The sequence below is a fragment of the Peromyscus eremicus genome, chromosome 2 (assembly GCF_949786415.1).
Source record: "Peromyscus eremicus chromosome 2, PerEre_H2_v1, whole genome shotgun sequence".
In the NCBI taxonomy this organism is placed as follows: domain Eukaryota; kingdom Metazoa; phylum Chordata; class Mammalia; order Rodentia; family Cricetidae; genus Peromyscus; species Peromyscus eremicus.
In genome coordinates, this window is record NC_081417.1 from 126366190 (window position 1) to 126376927 (window position 10738).

Genomic DNA, 10738 nt, shown 5'->3' on the forward strand with positions numbered 1-10738 from the left:
TGTGGTCAGTTTTCATTTGCGTATCCTCTTTGAGAAATCTAGCCCTTTCTTTCCCAGAAGCTACTAATTGCTGATTACTCCATGCCTAGGGGTGGGATTGTGTACCCAACATCCTTCTACATTTGGCATGGATAGAGTTTGCACAGGTTTTATGCATGCTGTCTTAGGTGCATATGCAGAAGGGTATCCAAAGGATATCCAAAAGAATTTCCTTGTGGTCATCTACCACCTCTGGCTCTTGTACTGTCTCTGGCCCCTTTTAAACAATGATCTCTGAGACAAGAGAGGGAGAGCAGTGAGGAATATATATTCCCTTTAGGGCTAATTATTTTTCAGTCTCTTATTTTCTGCACCTTGACTTGTTGTAGTTATCTGTGTTAATCACTATCTATAGAAGCTTCTAGATGATGAATGCGAAATGTATTGTTCAATGAGTATAAGGATAAGTCATTAGGAGTCACTTCAATATTATGTCAATTTAGCAGCATAATAGATTAGGTTTTCCCTAAGGTCTATGGCCTAACTATACCTGAGTCACAGAACATGATGAAGTACAAGAGTTTGAACCAATGGGATAAAGGTCTTGTGAAGACTTCTCCTGATGAGAACCAGGTGTGAGAACACAGGCATTCTATCAAACACTGGCAAACCTTACTGTATAAAAGGAAAAATATTAAACTTTTCCCTTTTTATACTTATTAAGAATGTCTATCTAGCCAATCTATGTCTCATGTTTCATGCTCTATGACCACTTTCTAGTCTCATTTCCAGATATGATGAAGCTTAAGTTCTCTTACTTTTCTGGATACTGTGGATACTTTCTGTTTCTGCAAGTGATGATGTCTTCAGGTAAGAAGTTTATTTATTTATTTTCACTTACCCTTTCCTTTTAAAACCCTTTCAAAGTTCCTTTGACCATTTTATGCATGTGTATAGTGAACTTAAGTTCTGTTCACCCTATTCCCTGTTTGCCCCCCTTCCTTCTGATGACGCTTTTATTCTTTCCAACAAGTCCCAATTCTACTTCCACCCTCTTTTTGTGTGTGGCCCTTTCAGTGTTTTAAAATTGCCTGTATGAGATTGGGTGGAAAGTTATTTATTAGGACACAGGCAACTTATCACTGCTACAACACTGAAAAAGGGATAGCCCCTCCTCCAGAAACCATTAAGTGCCAACAGACTCTCAGGCATGGGTGGGGGCTTCTGAACTGCTCCTCCACCCAGAGTGTAATATTGATGGATCTGGTAATGTGCAGCCCTTGTGTCAGTAACCACTGTCATACTGGCGTGAGTGCAACATCTGTCATATCCAGAAGGATTTGACTCTTTATTCTCTGTGTCCCCTTTGCCTCAGTGTTCCCAGAGTCTTGAAGTGGAAGACATAGAGGTTCCATTTAGTGCCAAGCACTCCACCATCACTTATTCTCAGCATCCTGGCCAGTTGTGGGTTTCTGCATTAGCAGCCACCCACTGCAACACAGAGCTTCTTTGACGAAGGCAGAGATCAACACTAATCTCAGATGGAGGAAAGGACTTGAAGATGACTTGTTTACTCTTTTCTAATTAGTTTTAGCTGTGGGAGAAATCTAAGATAAACTTCCAGTGACTCACCCTGCATCTAAGGAGCAGAAAGTTGTCACTCCATTGTTAGAACAAATAAAATACTGAAAACAACAAAACATCCCTGGAAATCAGAAAGTCATTGTAGCTCCATAAAAGTGAGGTGACTAGGAGACCAGGAACCAAAATAAATACCTCATTTTAAGCTGTTTCTCTGTGGGAATCCATCACAGTTCCCAGCAAAAGAGTAATTGTAAGGCTCTGGAAAGTTGCACCAGACAGATTCTTCCTCCACATGACCTTTTTTTTTTTTTTTTTAGGAGAGACACAATTTGTTGTTGCTTCTTGCTCTACCATCTTCCTAAATATATTTTTTAAGGTACAATGAAAGTACTGGGTTTCAAAAAATAAAACATTGATGGACTATAGGGAGTATAGTCAGAGCTGAACATTTGGATCAACTAGTTATGTTTTATTAAACAGAGTAAGAGACAGGGCTGGTTTTGGCTTCAGAATTATTTGGGTATTCTTTGTTCTTCCACAGAGAAACCGATGGTAACTACTCCCACAAGACATGTGCTAGCTAGAGTAGGAGGCCAGGCTGAGCTCAGCTGCCAGGTGTCCCCACCACACAGTGTGGAGTACATGGAGGTGCGCTGGTTCAGGAGTGGCCGTTCTCAACCTGTTTACCTGAACAGAGGTGGCCATGGAGTGAATGGAGAAGCTGCACCCGAATATGTGAATCGCATAGAGTTTGTGAAAGAAGCCATTGGGAAGGGCAGAGTGGCCCTCAGAATTCACAATATCAGCGTTTCTGATGATGGGCTTTACCAATGTTCATTTAGTGATGATAGTGGCTTCAGTGACGTGGCCAGCATGAACCTCAGTGTAACTGGTAAGTTATTGGTAGAATAAGTGTCCTTGTGCCCAACAAACTGAAATACATGAATTATCTAGGCAGTTTTTATGTTTTTTTATATTTTAAGTATTAAAGTCTTATTATTTATTTAAAATAAATATTATATATTTATTTTTAAAATAACACCAAAACACTGAGGCACCCATATAGCCTAATACCTGTCATCTTTTAGCTCCAATGATATAATAGTTCTTTTAATTTTTTATTTGTTGATATTATAATACAATTACATAACTTTCTTCTTCTCTGTTTCCTCCAAGCCCTCCCATAAACTTTTCATAGCTCTCTTTTAAATTTATGGTCCCCTTTTACAATTAGCATTGTTATAGACACACAAACATATGCACATGTATACACACATATATTCCCAAATATATAGATATAACCTGTTCAATCTGCATGTGACTTATATGTAAGTTTGTTTTCTGAGCTGACCAATTGGTATTGGGTAAGCAATTGGTGTGCTCTTCACAATATTCCTTAGCTGTCTTTGTATATGGTGTGAGACTTCTGGGCTTCCATCACCCTCCCCACCAGGCCACTTTGGGATGTCTATTGTTGTCCTGGTTCAACTCATATTTAGGCAATCATACCAGTGAGACTTAATGGGTGTAACTTCTTATCTTACTAGGAAACACAGTCCCATCAAACTTCCTGATCCTCTGACTTTTACAATCTTTCTGTCCCTTCTTCTGCAATGTGTCCTTGAAAGACCCTAACCCTTCAGGCTTACACCCCCCAAGCTCCAGGAGAATAAGGAACTAAAAAGAAAACTAGTTCCAAGGGCAACCTGACTCAGCCATTATTCAACCACCCCTGCCACAATGTAACAATGTAAAGAGATCTCTGTTAAGAGATGCGCTCAACTGTGACTGGGATAATTGCAAGTGTTCCAGGAAGGACCACTGTGACCTTTGTGTAAACTCCACTCCCGCCCTGATACCCACCTTGAGGTTTCGGGAAGAATGTGCATGCGGACGTGACTGTACCCACTCTGTGATCACCCTGTGATCAGGCCATGATCTTATGAAATTAGCCTCTAGACATAAATCAATCGAAATAAAATTGTATGGGAATTGTAATCTTATGGCTTTTGTGGGTCTTTCCTTTAAAAGTACCCATGTGTTTGCAATAGGCGCGACTCTTGCTCTTTGGAGCTGAGTTAGCCCGACTGTACAGCCGCAACAATAAACCTCGTGCTGTTGCATCAACTAGACCGGAGTCTGGGTTCTTGGGGCGCCCACTTGAGACCCTAGATTTTGGGGTCTATCATCCTGAGCCTTAGGTTATGAGAGTTTTTTTTTTTTCAGATCCTTACAAGAAATTGATTTTATTACAGGAGAAGTAATCAGCAATACATTTGTCAATTTTTAATACAACTTCTTTGCATATTCAAATATCAGTTCCACTTAGCCTCACTCTGTAGAAGCTCAGGGAGGGAGGGAGAAAGGGAGGGAGGCAGTGAGGAAAATAGAAGGAGAGAGAGAGAGGGAGATCAAGAGGGAGAGAGAAAGAGAGGGAGGGAGGAGGAAGAGAGGGAGGCAGGAGGAAGAGAGGGAGGAAGGAGGAGGAGAGGGAGGAAGGAGGAGGAGAGGGTGGGAAATGAAGGAGGAAGGAGAGAAGAAAAGAGGAAGATATAGTAGGAGGGAGGACGAGAGGGAAGGAAGGAAGAACTCAAAAGAAAAACAACCCGCCTCTGTACTCCTCACTACCCCCCAGCCTGTTTTTATTTTACATTAAAGTAACACTGGTCCTCGCAAATTACAATTTTCACAGCCAATAATGGCCATTTTCCCACAGCTTGAGCCTCTATAACAGTTTTATTTTTATTCTGATAAAAACAGACTCTTTGTGTAACTCTAGACTTTTTTTGATTCTTTTTTATTTTATAATTTAATTTAATTTTACATATCAGCCACGAATGAGAACATAGGGGAATGGCATGGTTGAGCTGGAACAGGGATGGAGTGGGAGAACAATAAAAGAGATATCTTGATAGAGGGAGACATCATGGGGATAGGGAGAAACCTGGTGCTAGGGAAGTTCCCAGGAATCCACAAGGATGACCTCAGCTTAGACTACTAGCAATAGTGAAGACACTTTCTCTAGAAAATATTAAAATATTCAAGTGATGAATAAAAATCATGCTGCTCTCTCATACATACGCTATGCAGTGGATAACCATCAAATACTCACTGGTTAGTCTAACTTGTAAATCAAATGTGGTGTTGATATACAAATTTTCTGAGCTTATAGAACAAGCTGTCATGACTCTGGTGTTTGAACTGGTCAAGTCAACCTCAACACAATATCCTGATTCTTTTTTTTTTTTCTTATTTCCTCCAGCAGTTGGATTGGAGACACAGATCCATGTTCAGGCTCCTGATGCTCATGGAGTCATGGTGGAGTGTAACTCAGGAGGGTGGTTCCCACAGCCCCAAATGGAGTGGAGAGACAGCAGGGGGAAAGCACTTCCACCATCATCAAAATCATATTCACAGGATGAAGCCAGATTTTTCCACATGAAGATGACTCTTCTCACAAACCGGTCACAGGGCAGTATCATATGCTGTATTTTCAACCCTGTAACAGGTGAAGAGAAGCAAACAAGTATCATCCTAGCAAGTGAGTATTGTTGTTGGGTTTGGCAGTTGATCTGGAAACATAATACAAAATTAGGGAGGTGATTAATATTTAAAAGGCTTATTATGTTATTGAGTTCCCTTTGTGTTTCAGTAAAACAAATATTGTCAGGTACTATGATGACAGTATTAGAAGGCAAGTGAACAATGACAATCTGTAATAAACACACAGCTTTATTGGCATTTAATTTTATTTCAATAGACATAATATTTTTCTGCAAGTTTAATAAGATACATATTTTGGTAAATATAAGAATCTTGCTGATTTTTAATTAATTTTTTTACCAAGGTTATAAATATGTATCTGGGAAATGAATATATAATCAATATCATGTTTTTAAATTTTCTTTATTTGTTTGTCTTTTGTGTGTGTGCCTGTGTGCATGTGAACACACACAATGGTGCATGTGTAAAGGTCAGAGGATCATTTCCTTGAGTTAATTCTCTTCTACCACAGTGAGTTCCAAGGATTAAACTTGAGTCCTCAAGCTTTCGTGGTAAGCAGTTTTACCTACTGAGCCCCAAACTTAATGGCTTTTGTTGTTCTTTGTCTGTTTATTTTTGATTTTGAGACAAAGTCTCACTGTGTAGCCATGGCTGGTCTGGAACTTGCTAAGCTGAGCAGGCTGGCCTCCAGTGTATTTAGATCCTCATGGCTTATGCTTCTGGAATGCCGGGATTAAAGGTGTGTGCCACTATGCCTGGTGCCAAAATTTATGCTTTTTATGAATCCTAAATGAGTTTAAGCAAGAAGCTTTTATTAGTCTCATGTAATTTTCAGAAGTGTTCTGTCATTTGAATATAGTGCTGAATGATAGTTGACAGAAGCCATTAAAACAAGTAGTGAGTAACAAGTACATCTAAAGCCCAGACTACTTGCTCTTGCCTTGCTGGATCTTAGGAGGTGTAATGGGTGAATTCCGAAGACAAATCAGAAAAAGCTTATGTCTTTAGTATAGCAAAATTACCTTTAGCTGACAAGGCTGTTTCAAGGATAATTGTAGGAGAAGGATGTGAGCATTTATATATATGCTTTCTATGACTATGTGTGAGTCTGTAGAAAAGATTTGTGTGATTGAAGAAAAAGCAACACACATGAATAATCACTGAAGGCAGCTGAGATGGCACATACAGAAATCCAGCACCTGTAAGCCTGGAATAAGGATCATGGAGAATTTGGGTACAGTCTAGGATATATAGTGCTGCTGAGAGAGAGAGAGAGAGAGAGAGAGAGAGAGAGAGAGAGAGAGAGAGAGAGAGACACAGAGACACAGAGACACAGAGAGAGACACACACAGAGACACAGAGACACAGAAATGAAGAGAGAGATATTCTACAAATTCTGCTGACATTTCCCGACATGTAGTAAAAGAGAGTGTTTTAGAATAGAATGATTACAAGGTCACAATAATGAGTGTGAATGGAGAATGTTTTCTCTATGTAGGGAAATTGTATAATGATCACATCTCAGAAGTCACATTCCAGGACTTTAAGGAGAAGAAGGGTGTTTAGGATCAGCAATTTTCCAAACCAATAATGCTGTTGTGATGTTCATAATGTTTTTAAGACAATCATTCTTTCTTTTAGATGACCTCTTTAATCAAGACGGCATTTGGATGAATTTTTTAGTTTCCATTGCATGTACAATGCTCTTTTTATTTGTGATGTACTTCTGCTTTTACAAAAGTTCAGGTAATGATATGATGAGGTAGTATAATTAAGGTATTTTTGAGAAATTTGATTCCAAGTCATGTGAGTTTTTAGGCAAAGCTGGATGACATTGATCTTTCAATGTTATGGTTACCACAAGCAGACTCATGATTGTTTTTCATCTTAAAAATGTTGAACTTCACATTGATAAATTTGAGATTCCCAAGAATTGGCTGTTCTTAGGGATGGTGTCTATTTACATGACTTTTAATTCCCATAGTCACTTCTATCCCTCCAAAGAAGCATAGAATGAATGAAGTAATAAAATAAATGAAAAAACTAATTCCTGAAAATTAAAGGAATAATTTCCTTTTTAAGAAGTAGTTCAGCTTGTGGTTGGGGATTTAGCTCAGTGGTAGAGTGCTTGCCTAGCAAGCACAAGGCCCTGGGTTCAGTCCTCAGCTCCAAAAAAAACAAAAAAAACAAAAAACAAAAAAACAAAAACAAAAGCAAGTAGTTCAGCTCAAAATGCAATAGACTCAACTAGTGATGCTTCAGGCCAGCTAGTACAGCAATTCTATCTCATTATGTATTTCCACTAATTACAAACCAAACTTTCAGATGGATCCCTATTAGGTCAAGAGGGAATGAGACAGTGACTCCTGCCTTTCCAGTTAGTTGTCCATAAGCTAGTGTCCTACACTCATGTGTTCCTCTTTGTCCATTCTACCCTTCTCTGTTCTAGAGCATGAATTTGGATGGCTACATAGATGTCTCTCTGTGTTGAACTCATGGCCTATTCAAATACTGAGTTTCTTAGCCTGTGCTATAGTACTCTTTGCTGTGTATCTACCATTCCGGATCAGAGGTAAATGGAATTAGTAATGGTGGGATATCCTTTAGTCTCTCTCATTTTCCTAAGAATTTTTTCCTGGAGATTTAGTCATGTGAGAATTTCATCATTACCAGGAGAACCTGTGGTTTTGGTGACAGCTCAGAGAACCATTTTCCAGTATTAAAATTGTGAATGTTAAGGGTTAGGGCTGCTCTAAGTGAGTCCAAAGCATTTTCAGCTGTGCTGGACATCAGATCATCCTGTTCTTTCTTCCACAAAGAGAAAAAGAAACATGAAAAGAAAATATGCTCAAATCCAGTGACTCACTTTTAAGTATTTTCTGTGGTCACTTAACTGTCAGTATGAATTCATGAGACCAAGTCAAATTTCAGTGTGTATTTGGGGCCCACAGTCTACACTGAAAGCATGCTAGATATTAACTTTCCACACTTATTTCCAGCTCTGGCAATTATCCTGAACATATATATGCAATTTTTGGAGATTAATGAAACTTTAACATCCTTCTATGGAAACATTTCTGATAAGATATGGCCATTATTTAAAAGTAAATTAATGATTGATATAATTATACTAATTGTATTGTATTTGATGCCTTGGCAATTCTCCATTATTTAAAGGTTTATAGAGAAATACATGTAAAGGAGATTACCACCCATTTTATTTTATTTTTAGCATGACTTCCCAACCATAGGTGAGAATCTTATAGTTATAGGTGTCTCAACAATGCTTTCTTTATTCCTCTATTTTCTATCATCTTGCTAGACAGGGCTTCAAAAAGAATATGTAGAGTCAGATGTTTCAAGCATCTCCATTGAAAATTACAACATTCTGGCTTGGGATTTATAAAACCAGGGGATAAAAGAAGCCCTGTTAATTATTTTCCAATGACAATAAGTACATTGACATTCAAAGTACAAACACAGAGGTCCAAAGTGACTAAACAAACAAACAAAAAAACCACCAAAACCCAAACTCTCAATGTCTTCGTTCAACTAAGTGCTTCCTCTCACTCCTAAGGATCCTATAGGAGAAAATATGAGGAGCCACAAAACTAGGACACAGACCATCTCAGCTTCTAAATTATCCCTGATCATTTTTTTCAAAATTTTTCACAGATTTTTTTTTCAAATTTGGTGACCACACAGGAATAGTAGAAAGTTCTATAAGTAACTACTATGATGCACCAATTGCATATCATTAACAATGGACAAGGGAGCACTTGCCATTGAGCTGTGTGTTTCATATGTGTTAACCTTTAATCATATATATGGATTACAAATAATTCCTCTCTTCTCTCATTTCAGTAGTTGTCTTTTCACTCTGGTTTATTTCCTTTGTTGCGTAAATTGGTTTCCAGCAGTTTCTCCTAGTTTTGCTTCCTTTGTGTCTTCTTTGGTGTTGTGTTCAAGAAATCATTGCCAAGGTCAATGCCAACCAATCCCTTATGTTTTCTTTTAGAAGCCTTATGGTTTCAAGCCTTAGCTTTACATGTTTAATCTATTGATTTGATATTTTTGGTATATGGTGTAATACAGAGGTATGACACCATTCCTTTACATGTGGACATCTAGTTTTCCCAACACCATTCATTAAAGAAACTATTCTGTTTCCATTGTATATATTTGGTGCCCTTGTCAACTTCAATAGACTACAAATACATGAGTGTGTTTCTAGGCTCTCTCTTCTTTTCCGTTGATGAATATATATGTTTCTATATCAGCACTACAATGTTTTCATTAATGTATCTTTATAATAGACTTTGGAGTTGAAGATTTAGCCTGGTGGTACAAAGGTAGCCTAGCATGCATAAGACTCTAGGTTCAGTCCTTAGTACTGAATAAATTATGTAATTTGAAGTATAATGTCTTCAACTTTGATTTTCATGTACAGGATCCCTTGGCTTACTTAAGAATCTCTTGTGGTGCTATACATACTTCAGAATTATTTTTATTTATTTATTTATTAAATTTAAATAACTTTTTTCTTCAGCATTCCATACATGATTACTGTAATTACGTAATTTCCATTCTTTCCTTTCTCACTTCCAAATCCTTTTGTGGCACCCCCACCTCTCAAATTTATGATCTCTTTTTCTTTATTATTTACTGTTTTATACACACACACACACAACACATATATATATATATATATACATATATATACATATATATTACATAAGTATTACCTGTTGAATCCATTTGGTGTTGGTCATATGTATATGTGTTTACAGATAACTATTTGGAATTTGATAACTTATCGGAGGCTTATCCCCAGACAAGACTGATTTTTCTCCTGCTCAGCAGCCATCAATTGTTTGTAGTTCTTCATCTAGGGGTAGGGCCTTGTGAGATTCTGAGAACTGTACTTGTACGTTAACTGTTGTTTTCATTGTGCATATCTTGCTTAAGAGACCATGGTGATATGGTTTCATGGGTGCCTCAGCCTCCTAAATACTAATATCATAAGTGTGCATCATAGTACTCAGCCCTAATTGGAGACATTCTATAACATGTAAAGGAATATTAAATGTTATTTTAAAAAATTGATCCTGTAGTACACAATCTCACTAGTTTCCTAATTTTTTCACCTTCTTTAGTCTCTCTTTCAGATCCTCAGTTTCCCTTATACAACTCCTGGATAAATGAATTGATATCTGTGATAATTTTCCTGCTGATATTTTTCGTCTTACCAATCATTGTTTTAATATTGATACAACTTGCACATTTCCACCACATCCCCAAACGGAGAGGAACAAGAAGAATATCTTGGACAGCAAAACTGTTCATGAGGCCTCAACCCTACACAAAGAACTGTAGGGAACAAAGAAAAGCTGGGAACAGGAGAAGTGATTTCCAGAGGGAAGAGCTACCAATTGATTGTTGAATGCCCAAACATCAGCCCTGAAAACATATATATAAGTAACTTTTTTTATTCTTTTTTTTTTATTTTGCAATACAATTCGGTTCTACATATCAGCCACGGATTCCCTTGTTCTCCCCCCTTCCGCCCCCTCACCTTCCCCTCAGCCCACCCCCCATTCCCACCTCCTCCAGGGCAAAGCCTCCCCCAAGGACTAAGATCAACCTGGTAGACTCAGTCCAGACAGTTCCA

General features: G+C 38.0%; 1 protein-coding gene across 1 annotated transcript; it reads left to right on the top strand.

Moving 5' to 3' along the window:
• Positions 1 to 773: 773 nt before the first annotated feature.
• LOC131905091 (selection and upkeep of intraepithelial T-cells protein 8-like) lies at positions 774 to 10476 on the top strand. The gene is given in 7 exon segments (XM_059256042.1): positions 774 to 849; positions 2105 to 2455; positions 4826 to 5104; positions 6709 to 6813; positions 7517 to 7639; positions 10224 to 10367; positions 10370 to 10476. Coding segments are annotated over 7 exon segments (1185 nt in total).
• The last annotated feature ends 262 nt before the right edge of the window (positions 10477 to 10738 follow it).